Source organism: Anastrepha ludens, chromosome 5, assembly GCF_028408465.1.
Source record: "Anastrepha ludens isolate Willacy chromosome 5, idAnaLude1.1, whole genome shotgun sequence".
NCBI lineage: Eukaryota > Metazoa > Arthropoda > Insecta > Diptera > Tephritidae > Anastrepha > Anastrepha ludens.
Genome location: NC_071501.1, coordinates 19970624 through 19991756, shown reverse-complemented (window position 1 = coordinate 19991756; position 21133 = coordinate 19970624). Strand labels below are relative to the sequence as shown.

General features: G+C 37.6%; 1 protein-coding gene across 2 annotated transcripts in view; it reads right to left on the bottom strand.

Annotated features, from left to right (window-relative positions):
• The window catches only part of LOC128865451 (excitatory amino acid transporter 1), a 66978-nt gene that overhangs the window by 19983 nt on the left and 25862 nt on the right, over positions 1 to 21133 (bottom strand). Inside the window, exons 1-2 of one of the 2 annotated variants that reach the window (XM_054105845.1) lie at positions 2332 to 2468; positions 1731 to 2114 (exon numbers count right to left, since the gene is read on the bottom strand). In XM_054105845.1, coding sequence (XP_053961820.1) covers positions 1731 to 1912 — 182 coding nt within the window. In that variant the 5' untranslated portion in view covers positions 1913 to 2114; positions 2332 to 2468. Of the gene's footprint in view, positions 1 to 1730; positions 2115 to 2331; positions 2469 to 21133 lie in introns of those variants that run through there. The other variant, XM_054105844.1, reaches the window with a different exon arrangement.

The following is a 21133-nucleotide window of genomic DNA, read 5'->3' as shown; positions in this document are numbered from 1 at the left end:
TTTACGCTTTAGCAGAACTACGTGTAATAAGTTAAAACGCGATTTTTTTATTGAAAAGTTTAATATTTTTTAGTATGAACTTAGATATAACGTTTTCACTTACGACCTTTGTTTGTTCTTTTTTCAGTGAATTGGAAAATTCATCTGACCCAAAAGATGGAATTAAATCGTGACAATTTTCGAGCGATGCTTTATTATGCTTTTGCTTTTCGAGGTGGATTATCAAAGCTGGAGATCAACTGACTTCGACTTTCGGCGTTGAAGCATTACACTTAGCCACTGCCAAATGCTTGTGCAACGAGGGCCAACGTGAATATCAATCCTTGATGGTGAGCATGAATTTCAAGAAGGCCTTCCAAAAACTATTGTTTTTCCAGCAACAAGCAATACCGAGCTTGAATAGATAATGCAAGGTCGTCATGTGGCATATCGCGAGATAGAGGCATCCTCGGGCATTGCTGCGACTAGCATACATTCAATATTGACAGTAGGACGTCGAGAAGATGGCATAGTTTGGCAATTGCCTAAAAAGGGACTCGTGTGGATTGGTGTAAAGACATGTTGAAGAAATTCGGAAGCAGTGATCCAAAGCACATCTATCGCATCGCACGAATAACAGGTGACTAATCTTGCATATATAAATATGCATAAGAGCCGAAAACAAAACAGCAATCAACAGTAGGGGCGTTCCAAGACGAGATTAGCCCAACAAAATTTATTCGGGGACGAAACACCTCAAACCAAAATTGCGCGTGATTTTTCGGAAATTCTAGTATCTGATCATATCGCAACTTTACCAATAAGGTAAAGGCATAAAACAGTCAATGCTGAGTGGTACAGAACTATTTGTTTGCCGGAAGCTTTCGAAGAATTAAGGAAACCCAACAGCCGGTGACGAATTATCCTTCTACAAGACAAAGCGAGCTCTTACGTATCGGCTAACACAAGAAAGTTTTTCAGCACTAAAAATATTGAATTACATTCCTGACTTGGCATCTAATGATTGAAGAAGCTGTTTAACTCTCTAAACAGCTTGTTTGGAGGTATCCACCTGTGAATGGCAAAAGTGCTTTGAAAATCGATTCAAGCGAATGCAGAAGTGTATTAACTACCAAGGAGAATAGCAAGAATGCTAGATTACCAGGTATGGCCATAAGCTATTGTGAAAACGAAATTGAGCAACTTCGGCAGCCACGTCAACGAGGACTCAGCAGCTCATTTCACACGCCTTGTTCAAACGGCAACAACAAGTAAGATGAGCGACGGCAATACTGATGTTTTTTGTATTTCACCAACACAATCTCAGTTTTTTCGTAAAGAAACCACTGTCAAAACCTCGGTTACGTCAGTCAATCTGCTGAGTCCTTCAAAATCGCTTAGAGCCGATTAACGGTCAGATCTTGGCCACACCTCTACACATTTTTTACCCATAGGAGAATATTTAGAAAAACTATGAAGCCATTTTTAGTATTATTTTACTGTATTTTCATTTTTGAGCGGAAAATATAAAAGGTAACCTTCGTATACATTCTAAGTCGGAAATTGTGAAAAAAAAAAAATTGTGGCGTTAGGCAGGTGCATTTTATACTATCTGCACTTTAATATTTTTATAAACAAGGATTATTTCTCGCTTTTGTGCTGTTCATGCTGACTGCTATTATTACTCTCTCTTCCTAAGTAAAATTCTTGGTATACCCTTAGGCTTAAAATGGTTTTGAATATTCACTTACCGCAAGAAGAGTTCTCCGGGGAAGGATATGTACATAATCTCACGCTTCGTCCACTCGCCTGTGCTGTTTTTAATGATGAAACCAATCAAACCGCCCAGAAACACACCAGTCACAGTGAGCATCGTCAGCGAGTTCTCCCGCAGGAATGCTTTAAATTTTGAGTCCTCTTTTGGCCGCGTCATTTTGTGTGTGTGTGTAGTTTTTTTGTAACTTAAGCAACTATGAAATTTTACAAAAAATATGTATAAAAGGCAGAACCGAGTTTTTCTCCGATTAGAAGCTGTGTTCAAGCTGCGCACAAGGATCAAAAGCACACACACATGTACGCGCACTCATGCACACAAACACAAAATGTTATGAACACTTTTGATGTGCAGCAGCGATCTACGAGTAAAAGAATGCAAAAATTGGATTTTAAGTAAATTGTAAATTTCTTTGTTTTTATTTTTTTTTTTAATTTTTATTTATTTAAAGTTCTGTATTAGTACTTATGTGTTTATGTATTAAATCATCAGTTAAATGTTGGGCGTATCTTAAACGAAACTATGCATTATACAACTATCCTTATAACTTTGCCAACAACACAACATCACACACTCACACATGCAACACAAAGGAACATTGGTGTGCCGTTAAACAAAATTTTTCATTTACTTCACCGAATGACTGATTGAACGCGACTATAATCGCACGCAGTAAATTTTCCACTTATTCAAAGTGGTCGTTTGTCAGCGGCTGGCTGTGGGCTACGGTCATAGCTGTGACTGCGGATATTAACGATCCGCCGACGTTGCTTTCATCGTCAATTAAACATATATACATACCTACACTTACGTACATTTTAAGGCATGCAGATATCTTTTATTCGTACGTTCTTGTGATCGCGAGCACCCAACACTCAGATTTTGCACCCTTGATACATACATACTCACATACGAGAGTAAACATACTCCTGCACGTACGGTACAAATCGTGAGTTTTGCTCGGCTTAAAAGTCTCGTACAGCTTGAGCGCAAGCTCGCTTGCAATCGCTATACGAATGTATGTTAATCGGTTAAATGGGGAAACGAGCAGGTGTCGTTGATCGCGCTCTCGATTGCCGCCTGACGTGTCGCAATACGTCTCCCATACTCGTCGTACATATCCACACATGCAAATACATGGCAGTGGAAACAAGCAATTATTTGTGCATTTAAGTGAGCAAATACACACTGAATTCACAACAATACTTGGTTTAATGTGCCAAAAGCATCCCCTAGCTTTTTTGTAAACCGGATGAGAATGACTGCTTAAAAAACTCAAACGAAAATACACAAAATATATCAGGTAGACTCGTGGTTATGTACAAAAGTGTGTATAAATGATATCCAAGCACAAATATGGAGATATTTATGTATAAATCTGATAAATTTATGCGGCTGCCGCAATAGAATGTGTTTGTGCGTGACTAGCATTTTTTTAATCTCTGGTTCGATATACACCGTGGATATGATAAAATAAATAAAATATATAATATGATAATTTTTTTTCCTTTTTTCAAATAGCCACTGCTCGGTAAACCCACAAGTACATCTTGGCATGAAAAACTTGTGGCAAAAACTGCAGATACAAATGGAGTGGGTACGTCAACAATGAAACGGTTACCAAAGTTCGGTAATTCGATGGTATTTTTTATTTTTTTGGAAAATTTTAAACTGGCATTAATTTTGTTATAGTCTCACGATGTTTCACTTAAAATTTCAATAAAATCGGTTAGAATGGAGATTAAAAAACGTAAAATGAAGACTTAAAACGTAGCGACGCAGCAATAAATACTACAATATATATAATATTTTACGGCTTTCGACGTCTACTCAACCCTGTAGAAATTTTCAATGAGTTTTAAAACCAGAGTCCGCACTGGTAATTTTTCTGTGGAGAACGAGCCTCGAAAAGGGCGGCCAAAATCGTCGACCGACGAGATAAACGTGGCCCTAGCGAAGAGAAAAATTGGCGGAGGCCCACAACTGACACAGGAAATGATATGCAGTGAATCTAGTTTGAATGATACGGCAGAATCGCGAATTTTGCATAATGATTTGCAACATACAAAGAAATCTTTTCGATGGGTTCCACGTAACATATTTTGAATGAGAGTCACAAAGAAGCCATAGTAAATTTTGCTCAAAATTTTTAAAGAAAATTCGAAAACGGAGCGTTAACCGAGTCAACTTTAATAAGATCGTAGTAGGTGACGAAACTTGGTTTTTTAAGTATGACCCGGAAACCAAAAAGCTATTCATGGTATACCGCGCGAAAGCAACAAATCCACCTGTGAAAGCTAGACAGCAAAAGACAGCATCAAAAGTGATGATCTCGGTTTACTTCACCAGAGAAAAAATTGTTATTGCTATTCTATTAGATTCGGGTACACTGCAAACTGCTTACCAAAAGTGTTTAAAACTTTAATTTGAAAATAGGAAATACGAGGAACTGCGCAACTATAGTACTTCTTACACCACGGTAATGCGCCAGCCCACCCTGCTAAAATGATAAGTAACTTCATTGCGCTTTCTGGCATTGAAGAAATTCGTCAATCGACGTATTCTTCGAATCTGGCGCTATGTGATTTCTGGTTATTTCCAAAAATAAAAATAAAATTTTGAGGAAAAGTCCTTGTTAATAGGACTATGAATAAGTTCGTGCGGTTTTACAACAGATGGCGTAACTTGATTATTATTCCATCGATCCACATTTCCAAACATTCATTGGAGAGCTACTGTCGTAAGGCACAAACGTCAGTATAAGTTTTTTATTTGAAGCGTAAACAACAATATTTTTACCACACTTGAAAATGTCGAATTTCGTGCCAAATAATGTGTTTTTGCGGGGAATTCTTCTTCATTATTTTAATATGAAGAAAAAAGCAGCCGAAAGTCATCGTATCTTGGTGGAAGTTTATGGTGAGCATGCTCTATCTGAGCGAACGTGCCAGAAGTGGTTTGCACGCTTTAAAAGTGGTGATTTTGGCTTGGAAGACGAAGAACGCGAGGGTGCGCCGCCAAAGTTCATGGATACCGAATTGGAGGAATTGCTCGATCAAGATCCGGCTCAAACGCAAGAAGAGGTTGCAAAAACTTTGGGAGTTGATCAATCAACCATTTCCAAACGTTTAAAAGCCATGGGAATGATCCGAAAGGTAGGCCATTGGGTGCCGTATGAATTGAAGCCAAGAGACGTTGAACGCCGTTTTATGGCATGCGAACAACTGCTTCAACGGCACAAAAGAAAGGGTTTTTTGCATCGAATTGTGACTGGCGATGAAAAGTGGGTCCATTACGACAATCCAAAACGTCGGGCAACGTATGGATACCCTGGCCATGCTTCAACATCGACGTCGGCGCAGAATATTCATGGCCTGAAGGTTATGCTGTGTATCTGGTGGGACCAGCTGGGTGTTGTGTATTATGAGCTACTGAAACCGAATGAAACGATTACGGGGGATGTCTACCGACGACAATTGATGCGTTTGAGCCGAGCACTGCGAGAAAAACGGCCGCAATACGCCGATAGACACGACAAAGTTATTTTGCAACATGACAATGTTCGGCCACATGTTGCACAAGTGGTCAAAACATACTTAGAAACGCTCAAATGGGATGTCCTACCCCACCCGCCGTATAGTCCAGACCTTGCGCCATCCGATTACTATCTCTTCCGATCGATGCAACATGGCCTGGCTGACCAGCACTTCCGTAATTACGATGAAGTCAAAAAATGGATCGATTCGTGGATTGCGGCAAAACCGACCGAATTTTTCACAAAGGGAATCCGTGAATTGCCAGAAAGATGGGAAAAAGTAGTAGTAAGCGATGGACAATATTTTGAATATTAAATTTGTAACCATTTTACGTCAATAAAGTTTCAAATTTCGAAAAAACCGCACGAACTTATTCATAGTCCTATTAGAATGAAGAGATAATAAAAGCGGTTAATGCTGAACTTAAGAAGCTGATATATTGAAATTAACAATGAAGAGAACTTCAAAATTTTGCATATGAATTTGAATACAAAGCCGTCTCAGTGGCAGACTCCTATGTAAAACTTGAAATATGAAAAAAAACTGTGCAGGAGTAAAATTTAACCATACTTATACGAAGGTTGATATTTATATTTCTCGCCTTGAGCCATATTAATGTCTTTTAAAGTGGCTTTAAAGATTTATCCTTGCAAAAAAATTTAATTTAATCGTCAATATTTTCGTACGATAATTTTTCCACAGTTTTCGAGATTTCGGATTAACAAGACTAGAATGCATCGATGAACTGCAGTCGTTATACGGAGAGTAAGCACTATCCTTCAAAATACATAAATAATTAGCGCGTATACTTTTGTTAGGTATTTGGCCAAGCTCCACCTCTTATTTGTGGCGTGCGTCTTGATTCTCTTGATGGATAAAGCAAATTTCGAACAAAAAACCGGTTTTCTTTGCTAGGTCCGTGACTTTTCAGGCCATGTGTTACACTAACCACCTAAAATTGTTTGTTTAGAAAAGGAAAATTAATGAGATGAAAACGAATTTTTTAACTTTTAAATCAATGTAGCGTGGCTACTTTCCACTACAAATAACTATTTTTTGATGCAGATATACTTATAATTTTAAGACGTGGTCTGTCCGAAAATAGACGGGAAGTTAAAAATCACATACCCTTTTGCACACCCCATGCATTTGAAAGGCGCTCTGCTGCATGCCATCACACGAGCAAAAAATTTATAAACGGTATACAAAAATGAGCCTATGTATGTATAGATGCATAAAAGCCAAAATTAGCTTATCATAAGCCAATGCATGTAGATGTCTGTGCTGCACATGTTTATGCCAGTAAGTATAAGGGGCCTGTCATCGCAAGAATTTTCAGCAGAATAGCAAAAGAGAGAAGCAGGTTATGAACTTTGTTTGCCTTCATTCACTGAACTGGTGATAAGATCTTTCGTTAAGCACATACTTCGACGGCGAAAAATCGATAAAAGGAGGTAACTAAAAAAAAAGTATATTTGTGAAATATATAAGAAAATATGACAACTAAGTATATACACAAACTTTTTTTTTATGTATATATTGTAATAAATAATATAACTTTGCCTGCTCTTTGTTTGTGGAAAACAAGGTTAACTACATCAGAAATATAAAAAGAAATCAGTCAAATTGGCAAGGCCCTTTGAGCACTTCAACTAAAAATTTTAAGATTTTAAAAGTTTAAGAAAATAATTTAATGAATTTCAGAGCCGTTATAAAAATAATTCATAGTATAATTATAAAAAGGGTATCTGAAAAATTATTAATCTTTTTAATTTTCTTAAATTAGTGAAGTCCGCTGCTAGAAATTTGTAGTGATGTTCAAGCGACTTCAATTTTAGCCACTTAGCTATAAGCTTAGAGCAGTGCTTCCAAGTAGGGTTAAGAAAGGATATTTTTTATTAAATTTTTAAATAGTCAAGAAACCCGTCTTACCACGGGATCAAACTATTTTGCATACCTGCGGGCGAGATGCTTCGTAAAGCAATGGAATTACATTACAGTTTGCCAAAACAAAAATAATGCAGTGCTGCCAAATCATACGCAACATATGTAGGTAGATAGGTGAAAAGCTTGAGGTACCACACTGGCATTCGCCAAGTAGCACTAAAGCGCTGTTTTGATTTCATTATGAGACCTCCAACAGGTAGATATCTACAAACAGCCAGAGCTGTTGATGCAATGAGAAAGATTGATGGGATTTAGGTTGGCGCAGGAAGGAGCACCCAGTGACCTTAATCGTCTAGCTGCCAAGCCCGGGCATTTACAAAGAAAGTGCTCAACAGTCTCCTTCTCTGAAAGGTCCCCACAGCTTCTGCAATAGGGGTTAAATGCTAAACCTAGCTTTTCCGCGTTCCGATTGTCCAGTGACCGGTAAACACAACGACGAATTTGGAAATTAAATGGCGAGGAGTCCAAAGGACTTTCAGAGTCCTTCTTATAATACACTGGGACCAAAGGGTTTTCGAAATAGCATATGAAGAAATGGAGCTCCGTCTTTTCTGCGCTTTCCTGAGAAATAATTTGTGCAGTTCCCCTTTAACAACTGTCAGGCGGATGCCGATGACCAAATAGGAGGTCTCTGAGGCCAATTCAGTCCTCTTCCTGACAAGCTCATTAGCAATTTCATTTCCCTCTATGTTCCTATGCCCTGGAACCCAGATCAGAGAAATGTTAACTGCACATCTCCTCCTTACAGGAGTTTACTAGTTTCGTTCTGCACCATGGCGTCGTCAGAGCCTTGATCACGGCTTGATTATCGGAGAAAATGTTAATATCTCCCTCGCTCCCGCGTTCCCTAAGCATTTTGCATGTCTACGGTTTAAAGGAAATTTTTTCGCCTATTCAATGCCCGCGAATCAAAAGCAGCTACTGTATCAAAGGAAAGTGGAAACTCTCATAATTTGGAGCACTGCGAAGTGATTAAATTGTCTGTTCGAAAAGGAAATACGACGAAACAAACTTTTGAAGAAATGTCACCGGTTCTTGAGGACCGTAAAAGCAATGGAAAAAAAATTGGTTTTGCTATAAAAATAACATAGGGTTGTCTGTGTGTAAGTCAAAAAGTTAGTGCAGGAATAGAGTATAGTACAGCAAGTAGAGTACATCCTGTTTAGATAGTGTCCAGCACTCAACAGGCTACTCGGAGCCGCCCATCGACAAAGCGCGAAGGGGACAGTGATGTTCTTGCGCAAATTAAGCTTGAGTTCAATAGTTATAAATGTTTCTGGTAATTCTTTGGATATATTGGACGTGTGCCAACTTAGCCTGCCTACTTAGCCTAATCTATCATAACTTAGATTCGTAAAAATTACATAAGGGATTATGATTACCTTCAGATTTTTTTGTAAGTAACTAGGCTAGTTGGGTTTCTGGTCATAATGAATTTGACAGCAGCAAAACGATGAGTATTTCGCGAAACCCGGATCATAATGAAGCCTTTTTTGTTTAGAGAATTTTTACGGAATATTAAATGGATTTGTTATTACTAGAGAGAGGAATATCCTTTGCCGCTTGTTGGCAAAATTCAAATCGAAAAGTTTTAACCCAAAGTTTTATAATTGCTGACTCGGGCTGGGAAAGAGGTCTTACGGACCACTTGGAATTCTCTCTATCAGTCGAAATACAGAGATTTTATTATAATTTGTAATGATACGACTTCAAAGCAAGCAGATGGTCCCATGAGCTAAGTAGAGAGTGTGCAAGGGTAGGCAAATTACTAGACCATAATAGAATGGGAACTCAACTGATAGTAACTTTGAGCTGATTCTGGTACCATTCGGAGAAGAAGTTCCTTAAGTTTGCTTCAACGTGTTCCTCGGAACGACACTTCTGGAAGTTTCGAGCTGGTTATGGTTTAATACACAAAGGTGGATAGAGTTTGGTCTTCTGTTAGCTTGATGTGGAGTAGCATTGCAACTTGGTGGAGCTCAAGCCATACTGCTAATTGGTACCAAAAAATTATGTGCTCGAATTGTTGATCAACTCATTGATTTGGACAAGGTTGCTCTTCTTTTTGTTGCTACATAGAGCAGGCATTGTAAGTTTTATTAATTTATTTAATACACAAACGCCAATCGGCAATATACAACTTGGTAAAAATTAATGAAAAGAGAAAAAATGAATTTTGAGGGGAAAGGTTTAAACAAATTAATTGGGTATTTGTAACAATTAATTGATTTAAAAAAAAAAACATATTCGAAATGTTGTTTGACCTAGGGGTATGGTAATAGACGTGATTTAATATCCGGTACGAAGGTATTGAGTGATCCGCTGTAAAAGTCCACCTCGTTGTGCAGAAAGTTGACGATCCTAGCTATTCGGTTATGTGGACCGTTAAAAACATAGTTTTTAGTTGTCCTTGTGGTTTTTAGCAGGCGATTGCGTCTCAGTGGAAGTCCAACAGGTGCGAATTCAAAGCAACTATTGATATCTGGGGCATCGATCAGGCCATTCACAACTTCGAAAAAGAATATTAGGTCCGCTACCTGCCGACGTGCTTGCAAATTATTGATGTGGAACTGGTCATAGATCTCAAGTGTTGATCAGTATGCTCCTTGGCGACTGTATCGGTAATCCAGGCTTCTGCAAAGTTTTACTTGTACTCGTTCAACGCGTTTGATTACAGAGTCAGTAAAAGGAGACCAGATTACTGTGCCATATTCCAGAATTGGATGGACTAAGGAGGAGAAAAGGCTCAGTAAGGTGTTGGGATTTGTGAATTCCTTGCTGGTTCTTGTAATAAAACCAAGAGTTTTAAACGCTTGGAGAGTAACCTTGCTAATATGTTTGTTAAATGTTAATCTATTGTCTATGATGATACCTAGATCCTTTATGCTGTCGATTTCACTTATTGTCTCATTGTGTAAATTGTAGTTGATTGGAGTACAGACGTGCGATCTTGAGAAAGATACTGCTGCACACTTTTTGATATTCAGGCCTAGTTTGTTTCTGCTGCACCTGGCCGACAATAAGTCAATATCACTCTGGAGAATTTTGATGTCTTGTACACTAGTAACCGATCTGAAGATTTTTAAATCGTCCGCATATAGCAGGTACTCAGACAGTAAATTATCGCCAATTTCGTTAACGAATATGTTGAACAGAGTTGGACCCAGGTGCGATCCTTGGGGCACACCCGACGTTACATCATGCTTGGTAGATAGATGACCATCCACCCTCACTTGAAACTGCCTTTCAGATAGATATGAGTGGATCCAGCCCAGAGCATTGCCTTGAATACCGTATCTGTTGAGTTTATTTATCAGGATATAATGATCGACCCTATCGAATGCTTTGCTAAAGTCCGTGTAGATGGTGTGCACTTCGTGTCCTTCGTTTAGCGCTTCTTGGAGGTAGTTGACATAGATAAACAAATTCGAAGTAGTAGACCTCCCGCCAACAAAACCGTGCTGCTTAATGGTGATAACGTTCGAGAAAAATGCTGTGAGTTGGGGGAGAACTATTTTTTCAAAGAGTTTAACGAGAGAGGACTGCATGCAGATTGGTCTATAGTTGGAAACCTCAGACCTAGGATCGTCCTTGTAAATGGGACAGACGTAGGAGGATTTCCAAACTAGGTACCGGTTTGTAGAGAGAAATCAAATATATGTTTTGTGGATTAAACGTCAGCACGTGCGATTATTCTATAAAAAATGTATTCATATTTTCCAACTTTCTGCTAAAATATTTAATATTTAAACATCACTCGATCGAATTGATATTAAACCTTTTGAAATTGCACCCGGAGTTGACGGTTGGATATTTTGTTGTTCCCTCTTTTGCTTAAATGTTAGCTTGAAATAAATCGATTATTGCAAGCAGACCGTAAAATTTTAGTTTGTGAAGCACCTCAGCAGCGACTATCGAAACAAGTCAATAACAATATTAGGGTGCACCGAGAACACTGCGCCATCGGTCCCAGCTACACAATTCAGCAAATACAAGCAAATGCTTCAAATAAACTGAGAGTTTCTCTCATCAGAACGCACGGATGTATAAGTACAACACAAAGTAAAATTAAGAACCTGTAATGTTTTGCCTCTCAGTTGACCCAGATTTGTTGTATTTCTTTCAGGTCAGTTTGACCTTGTAAATAATTTCATTTTTAGAGTTCTGAAAATAGGCTGCGTGAAAGATAAGTCACTGTAGATAATTGTCGATGAATAGAATGCCCTGTAGGGAAAATTTTACATGAGGGGTTTGATATGTAGGTATTTTTTTTTTGTGTTATAATTAACTTAGAATTATAGTAAATCGACAAATTTAATATTTTAGAATCATACAAAATATTGAATTGGATTTTGTATCATAATAATAATAAAAAAACAACTTTACCACATTTATTATGAAGTATGTAGTGGGGTTATAAAAGTTTACGGGACACCGTTTTAAAGTTTGATGCTGGATAAATTTTTATTGGAAAGAATGAATAGGCAACACTCACTGAAGCAATGAAAGCTCTACAAAGTATTTTGCCAACAAGTGTTGAATTAAGTCTCCGGTAATGTCAAATGTTCCAAGCAACCATTGTTGGACCATTCCTACTAAGGACAGCTATAGCGTATCCATACTATAATTTTATACAAGACCTGTAGTACGTAGTACCCGACTCGTAATAATATTATTAGAAGAGAATGGAGTAGGTGTTTTGACAAAATAACTCAAGAGCGGCAAAATACAAGATTTGGCCATTCGAAGAAAAATTATGAGAGTAACCTCACCCATGGTAAAAATAATTGAGAAGGTGTGACCAGACCGTTATCCGTCTCTCAGCGAATTTGATAGAATCAGCTAATTGACAGTTTGTTTATGAAAAAACTAAGCTTGAGTTAGTGATGTACGAAAAACTCAACACAATGTCATTTCATTGCCGTCTGAACAACGACTGATTGGATGAGTGTGTGAATAAATGTGAAATGATGGTCCAGAATTCGGCTACCCCTGTGATATGGTAGCTGAAGTTTTCCATTCAATTTAATTTTTCACCATAGTTATTAACCAAAATTTGTAAATCTATTATCCTTGAACTTCGGCTGCCACGTCACCAGTCAGTCGTTGTTCAGCAGACAAGGAAGTTACATAAGTATGGGTCGCGTTGATGCTTTCCTATACATACCACCAACAAAATCTTAGTTTTTGCCTATCTCTGCCGTAAACAAATCGCTCTCATAACCCCGGTTAGGAAAGCATATTAGCTGATTCCTTCAAACTTCGCAACTTTTCTTTATGTTCATAATATTCCATTCTTGTTCATGTTGTGGTTGTAGCAGTGTGGGGTACCTTTCCATTCTGGAAATGTGTTGTGTATATCGGGATCGATTCTGGATAGGCAGGATTTCAACCTATTAAAATATCCTGAACGCAGTTGTGTCAAGCTGACGCGGGTCTAAAGAGTTAGCTGGAGCTCTGTGTGTGCGATGGGTGGTGGTTGGACTCGGATGACGGCATTTAGGACGGTAGTTTAAAAAGATGGTAAGAGGCTCGTGATAAATGCCTTTTAAATCCTGTCTACATATAGTCTCTGCGGGCCAGCAAGTACGTATGGTCCATAAAAGAGATGCCTCAGTCACCAGCAAGTACCAGCAGAGGTGGTTTCTGCGGTACCAGTCCAGCAGGAATTGGTTGCTGATGAGTATCCTACTATGTTCCTTAACTGAGAGCATGGCAGCCTCGTTGTGAAGATTTTGCAAAGGAGACATCAGGAGGCAGCCCGTAGCTGTCCTGATAGCAGTACTTTGGCTTGTTTGAAGCTTCTTCCGTGCTGCGTGCCATGCGACCAAATGGGTGCTGCATAATTCAGAACCGGCGAGGCAATTGCAACGGTTTTTGTCCCTGCTCCAAGAGCTACTGGCTAGAGATTCGAAGACCTTGTTGCGGTTTTAAACTTTAGAAGCAATTTCGGTTGTGTGCACCGAGAAGGAAAGGAAACTGTTGAAAGTGACACCGAAAAAATTATGGCTGCTAACAGTCATTATGGATGTGTTGTCGACTTAAACCTTGAACTGGAATTTGATCTCGCTTATCGAGGTGATAAATAAGGTCGTCATGGATTTGGTAGCGGAGAGTTGGAGATTCCTCGCATTGAATAAGCGAGAAAGACTGGAGAGATAGTTGTACCGTCTACCGGACCATTATGGTTCGGACAATGCTTACTTGTCAAGTTTAACTACCAGCTGTACAGAAAGCTGTGAAAGTTCCCACGGCAGTCGATTTTACGTTACCGGCACGACTCGGATTTATACCCGGCTAAGGACTGTCACTACAGCAGCGTTCCCCCTACATGTATGGGGAATGTTTATGCTACTACACAACCAGAAATCTGTGAATTATCTTACTGCAAAGCCTTTCATAAACTCAAGAACTAAGCAAACACTCACTGGTAATCAATGCTAAGTGCTTTGTCATAAGTATTTCTAAAACTCCAGCCCAATACCGCATACTCTGTAGTGCAGTAGTCGGCTGTCCCCTGCACACGTGGATATCAGCTGTATTTGTTCTCTCACGTGCAAGGGATCACCGATATGGCAAGATTGGATTGCCTTGGCAGCTGATGACAAAATTAGTTGGTCATCAATGTAGTTTAAGATTTACTACAATTTTTCCTGCTGGGTGTGTGTTGGCTGAGTATGTGATTTTCTCATATAATCCGCTATATTAGAGGTTTGTAATTTTTTTTAATCGCTACTAATTGAAAAGTTAGAAATGTAATCTTCACGCTATTTAAAAAGCTTGCGCCAACACTTAGCTCTGTAAATATAACGATTTAATTTGTATGTACCTATGTACAGTTAATAGAGAAGTGTGAATCGTGAAAATTTTTAGCATCAAGCGATATGCTAACAGGTTAATTGACACTAATAGAAGTTGAATAATTTCTAACGCGTTGGCGTTAAAACACAATGCATTTCGTATTTGTTATTGGTATTGTTGTGTTTTCAATGAATGCATTGAAGCATTGACAGAATGTACTTATGTACATGTGAATGTATTGTATGTTGAAATATGTGAGCAAGCTTTATAGAATATTGGTAGACATCTGCATATACATACGCCAGTAGGTGTATCCATAGTCCACATACATAAGTAGACAGATGGGTGGATAGCTCTTTGCATATGTCAATATATAACATAACATTAGAGGAAGAAAAAAGCTCTCAACGTTTTTTTGCTGGAACCAGCACTTTGCTGTTACACTCGATACTGTATTGGGTCTGTATTGGGTCCGACTTTAAAATTTGGTCATAGTAGGACTGAAGAATTGATCGAAATTGCTTTTTTTTACCTTTACAATTATTTTTTAAACACAAAATTCTCAAATGATTATCTTTATTATTATTTTTTTTTTTTAGCGTAAATTTGCCTTATGGGGTTAGGGGTAGTCAGAGGCCCGAAGAAATTATGATTTTCAATAATTTTTTTTTGCTAGTCAATTGCTTTATTTTACAAAAATAAAAACATAGCATTAATACATCATGTTTCGACTTGAATTTAGCAAAATTTCAAAAAACAAAATTATAATAATTGTAAACTTTATCGCTGTTTGTGTGGAGTCCGTTTCTCCAGAAGTCCCTTGCGGTGACCATCACAACTCCCTGGAGATTCATCTAAAGCCAATCGGGCAAGAAAAATTGGTTTTATTAATAGATAATCTTGTACCTGATCCAAGCTCTTTTTCAAAATTAACAATATTATGGCCTGAGGTAATATTTTTAAGATTTCCGAGGAGAAAAAAGACAATTAATTGTTAAAAAAAAATTTAAATTAAAAAAAAAATGTCTATCAGGCGCGAGTTTTTCAAAAGCAGTATAAAATTTATTGAAATCTACCAAGCGGTTTTTAAGTTACAAAGATCACCAGATCAAAAAACATAGTTTTGAGAAAAACGCATTTAAAGTTTTGCTATCGATTCCGGAGCGCCCGAGCGCCCTTTGTTAATTCTTGAATAAGTCGAAAAGTATTTGTCGGACTCACTTCAAATTTTCACACAATATTTTTAAGGTATTACACTTTAAGAAAATACAAAAAAAAAATCCATTTTTTTTTTTTATTCTGACTACCCCTAACCCCTGTTCTGTTCATTAAGGTTTGGCAAGTCATCATGAATCGTCCAACGTCAGAACAACGCTTCCAAATTGAGGAAATTTACTTCGAAACAAAAAGTTTGTGAAGTGCAACGTGTTGAAAAAGATGCCGAAATGACAATTTGTCGTTTTTCTAAACTCTTTGGCATTTGTCCTTCGAAAAATTGTAATAAGAATCTTGGCTTATATATATATATTATATATATATTTATATCTATATATGTATATAAATAATTGGCGCTTACAGTTTTTGTGGGTATTTGGCCGAGCTCCTCCTCCTACAGTTTTAAGCCGACTCCGAACGGCAGATGCATTTTTTATGAGGAGAGAAAATACACTATTGCCTGCCGAGGGGCGACCGCTATTAGAAAAAACTTGTTCTTCATTTGGTGTTTCACAGAGATGGTAGTCACGCACCGACGCATTCAGCTACGGCGGCCGTCTACGTGCTTATGTGCCTATAAAATACAGTACACTTGATTTTTTACTGATTGGGCTCATTTATATTTATCATTCAGATTTATTAGAAAAAGTAGTCAAAAATTTGACTGATCGAATTGGCCATGTAACTCAAGACTTTTATTTAAACAGAAAACAATAATTATATCAAAAAATTAATCAATTCGCCGTTGCTGTTTACAACCTCTTCTCTTCCTACCTCTCGACCAATTTATTGATGCCGTTTCGCCAAAAATCGCCTAGTCTAGTGTCAAAAAAGTTGTTGAGCCAATTTTTGAACCTCTTTTTTATCGAAGGTAACGCTCTTTATATGGCTCGATAGGGAGTGGAAACTATGATAATCGGTCGTTGCAAGGTCCGGAGAATACGGCGGTTGCTGAAAAAGCCTCCGTTCGAGCTGTCGGGGTGCGGCTTTGACGACTTGTGCAACATGGGGCCTGGCGTTGTCGTGAAAGGGTATGGTTTGCCCATTCAAACAGGTATTTTCAGTCGAATAGAGTTATTTACGCGGAGTAGCACCCTGTTGACCGTGGCATTCTTTACGAGCAATTCCCAGTACACCATGCCCTCCCAATATCAACAAACACATATCTTCTTTGGATGAAGATCCGGTTTGACTCTTGGCTTTGTCGTATCTCCTGGAGCCACCCACTCCTTTCTTTGCTTCATATTGATGTATAGTAGGGTGTCCGTTATTTACCAATTTGATTATTTTTCTTGCGACGCCCCCTAAACTTTTAGTTTTCCGTCTAAGAAAAATTATCAGATCAAAATCAGCTCTTAATATTCAGAATAAACCTTGCCCCAAACACGATATATTTCCCATATAAATAACATGGGATTTTGCTACTTTTTGGAATAAACTTTTTTTCTCTAGTATGCTAATTTACAGCTATAAAAAACACATATTCTCATGGCAATTTTAACTCTCTACAAAAAAGATCTCTTATAATTTTTCGATAAATTGACTCCTTTAAAAGTTAATCGAAGTTAAAGTTGAACTGTGTGTAAATTTCAGACATTTTCACTTTTGCAGCAAAATTATTATTGTTGTAGTAAACTTCTCACGTTTATATTTAAAAATAATCAATGGACCAGAGCCAAGTAAAAATTATTCAAACATTTTTCCATTTACAGTATCTAATCAACTAATATTTCTGAAAAAATTCATCAATTTTTGCCCATTGCTATGAAATGTCTGTAAATGGAAAAATGCTTAATAATTTTTACTTGGCTCTGGTCCATTGATTATTTTTAAATATAATTGTGACGTTCTTCAGAAGGTCTTCCGGGACGTGTCATCGACGTCGAAATTGCCATTTTTGAACTTTGCAACCCATTTCCGTGCTTCGACTCGCCTGTGACACCTTCTCCAAACACGTCGCAAATGTCCCAGGCTGCTTCGGTAGCTTTTTGACCTCGATGAAAAGCAAAAAACAGTAGGTGTCGAAAATGTTGATTTTTGCCTCCTGGGTATTCATTTCTAAGCCTCAAAATTAATCAAAAACTAATATAAATAACTCAGAAATACGATTAAAATAGGTTTGTAGCGCAGAGAGAGTTCTATCTTGGCAGACAGCAAACAAATCGTTGCAAAATAAAAAAAATATATATTATATAAAAACGCTAAGAACTTATTCCCCAACCCAATACATCGTGAGATATAGTTCAGCCGAAATGGTCAAAACTTTTTATTTCACCTAAAACATATGGACAGCCGTAGCCAACTGGGTTGGTGCGTGACTATTGCAAGTGACCATTGCAAGTGCACAGGTTCAAAACCCCGGACACGAAACACCAATTTATAGAAGAGGTTTTTTCTAATAGCAATCGCCCTTCAGGCACTGGTAAGCCTCCGAGTGTATTTCTGCCATGAAAAAGCTCCTCACAAAAAAAGCATCTGCCGTTCGGAAGCGGCGTAAAACTGTAGGTTCCTCCATCCGTGGGCAAACATCAAGACGCACACCACAAATAGGAGGAGGAGCTAGGCCAAACACCTAACAGAAGTATACGCGCAAATTATTTATTTATTTTTACTCATTTTGAAACCAGTTCAGACAGTCAGCATTAGCTTTCATTCAACAAACCCATATTATATTATAATATTATATTTTGTTCGTAGACTGAAGGCGAACTGAAAGCGGGCTTTGGTCCCTTTTATTACGCTCTATTCTGCGCTACTATAGACACTTAAGAATTTTAAAGATTTTTTTTTAATGCTCATACATGTAATATACACCGGTTCATCTATTTATGTATTTTCAAATGTTTATGGGTTCCGCAACATTTCTAGATATTTCTTTATTTTTATTTAAATTGAGTGCCTGTAATGCAGCCAGCAGCCAACAGCCAGCAGCCCACAATTAACATTATGCATTTGTTACACTGGAAATATATTGCTTAATTGAAATGTATTTATTTGGCGTTGAACTTGAGACCTACGATGTTGCAACACCCACACACACACCAATGCTTTTAACCCTACCATATACAGGCTAGTCAGCGCACTCAATAATGGCGACAAGCTGTTTGATTAACTCGTTGAATGTGAATATTAATATCCTATCATTAGACAGAAACCGCCCATGTCATGCATAAAAAAGTGGTAGGTATTTACATTCAAGTATTCTCATATTTAAGTCGCAATTAAAAAAAAGAATTTTAATTGCTCTGAAGTTTCATAATATCCAATGCAAATTGGCGAGTAATCCAATAGCTGATAGCTGGAAAGAATGGAATTGGCGATTTGTTTTGATTGCTATAAAAATGGTTGATTGCTATCGCAAAACTGGTTCAAACCGAATTACTTACAGCTTACAAGAGATGGTAGTTATCATAACTCACACTAAGCACTTGTTATGGCGCACAGGTTCAGCGAAATGTGGCCGGCAATTGAAGAGCAACGCAGCGTATGTGTCACCCAGTGTATTCGAATTTCACCACACACATGCAAAGGCGATGGACTATGTGAGTTTTCATGTATGTGCTTGGTAGCATTTTGAATTGCTTTTGACACCAAATGAATAAATTAAAAATGTAAACAATACAACTCATTGACTCTCGCAACACTTACATGTCTGGTATGTCAATTAATTGATTACACGAATATAGTCGGCTGAAATGCCAAGTAATAAAATCAGCTCGACCAAAAAGAATAAAGAAAAGGAGCTACTGTTGGCGGAAATGGCAAGTATTTACGATAATTAACTATTTGATGCTAAAGAAAAAATAGTATTTTTTTTAATAAAACACAAAATGTTTTAGTTCGAACTTTGTACTCTTTCTTTTCCACCTGATACACATTTTTAGCATTTCTCAAACCTCTTAACCTAACTAAATTTATGAATGCCAGTGGACAATCGGCTGCCTTTGGTTAGCTTCGGTAGGAAGTATGATGTTTTCATCTCAGATAGAAATCAATGGTTAAGTCCAGAGAACGTATTAACGGAATATCAGCATACTCTCTACACCGACGGTTCCAAAACCAGTGATGGTATCGGATCTGGATGGTACTTAGACGAAGACACTAAATACTCCTAAGCCACAGAACAGATGGCCACGGTATTCTTTACGGAAGTCTATGCCATCTTAAATTTATAGTGACAATCAAGCTGCACTTGCTAACCCACGCTGTTCTTCGAAATTAGTCAGTGAATGTAAGACAAAACTGAACAGTGTTGCAAAACACACCAAATTTAGTTTTATTTGGGTGCCTGGACATTGGCTGGGTATTACAGGTAATGAGTTAGCACTGAAACTGACTAATGAAGGATCTGCAAGTATGTCACTAGACCCTGAACCCTTTCTAGGTCTCAATTCTGCATCGATTCAACTATTGTGAGAGAACCAAAGAGGAAAATAGCGACCTTTCTCCTAAAACTCAGCAGAAAGGACGTGAGGGTACTGGTGCGTGTAATCATAGGGCACAACGCCTGTGGTCAGCATATGGCTGCCATGGGGGTCGTCGACAGCCCGATATGTCTATCCTGTCTTGAAGATGACGAAACTACAGAGCATTTTCCCTATAGCTGTCCGGCGTTTTCTAGAACTAGACTAGGATATTGGGTTGCGATACACTGAGTATGGACAAAGTTCATACTCTTCCGGACCTCTTAAGATTCATCAATGAACCCAAAAGATTTGTGGAAAAGTGACCTCAAATTAGTTTTTCCGTCTTACCACTCACATTTTATATTTCCTATCTCTATTATTTCTACTGAAATCTATCCGGGGTTATTACAATGATCACCTGACTGAGTGCTTGAACTTGTCCAACCCCCCACAAATCTAATCTAATCTAATCTAATCTGGCTCACTGCAAAAGAAATCAGGTATTTCTAAATTTACTAAGAATAAATAATATTTTGAATAATGAATACATAAATTATTACGAAAAATCATAAAAAAAATATTTTACTATAATTTTTTTAGAGCAAAGTGTATCCGGGGATTTTTGGGATCGCGAAATTAATTTATGATGTCTATATTGCTAAAATTGCAAGCAGAATAGTTCAGACACCGAAGCCAAGACGAGAAAAATTTCGATGCATCCTAATTTTCATAATCATATAGTAACTTAGGGAATTCTTCGAATTCAATTTGCCATTATAATTCATTACTTTTACCTATAATAGAGACATTTGATGATAGCCAAATGAAATCATTTGCAAATTTAGCTTAATGATGCACTTTTACAATATTTCTATTTAACAAACAAACATTAAGTCAAGTGTCTACATGCCTGCAGATAACTCTATTGTGATTTAAATATTAAATACTAAAGGAAAAGCGGCCAGAATATTGAGAAGGCCGCAATCAAATACATAGATTCCATATGCATACATACATATGAGTACATACACGTGTATATGCATATAAGTAGCTGTAATTTTTTCTGTAAGCGTAAGAAAATATTTTAAAACTCTTGCAACCTTGAATCATTAAATATCTTTTCAAAAGGGTGCCATGAAATGAATGTATGTAGTATATCTCAAATCACAGTTATCGCTTACTTGAGTAGTTGCAACCTCGAAAACTTCTTACTGAATGGCACATCTAATGATAATTCTCAAACAGAATTATATGCACATAATTTACATCTATACATCAATCAAAAGATGCATTAGCACGTTCGGCCAAATTCACGCATACATACACATAAAGGCATAAGTATAGGCACATGCGAGTATTATATTTGCCTACTTTCATAGAATAAATATATACCTATGTATATATGGAAGTGCAAGCACATGAATGTAGGTGCGAAGCCAAATTGCATAAGTGCCTGAGAATGAGGTGAATAGGTG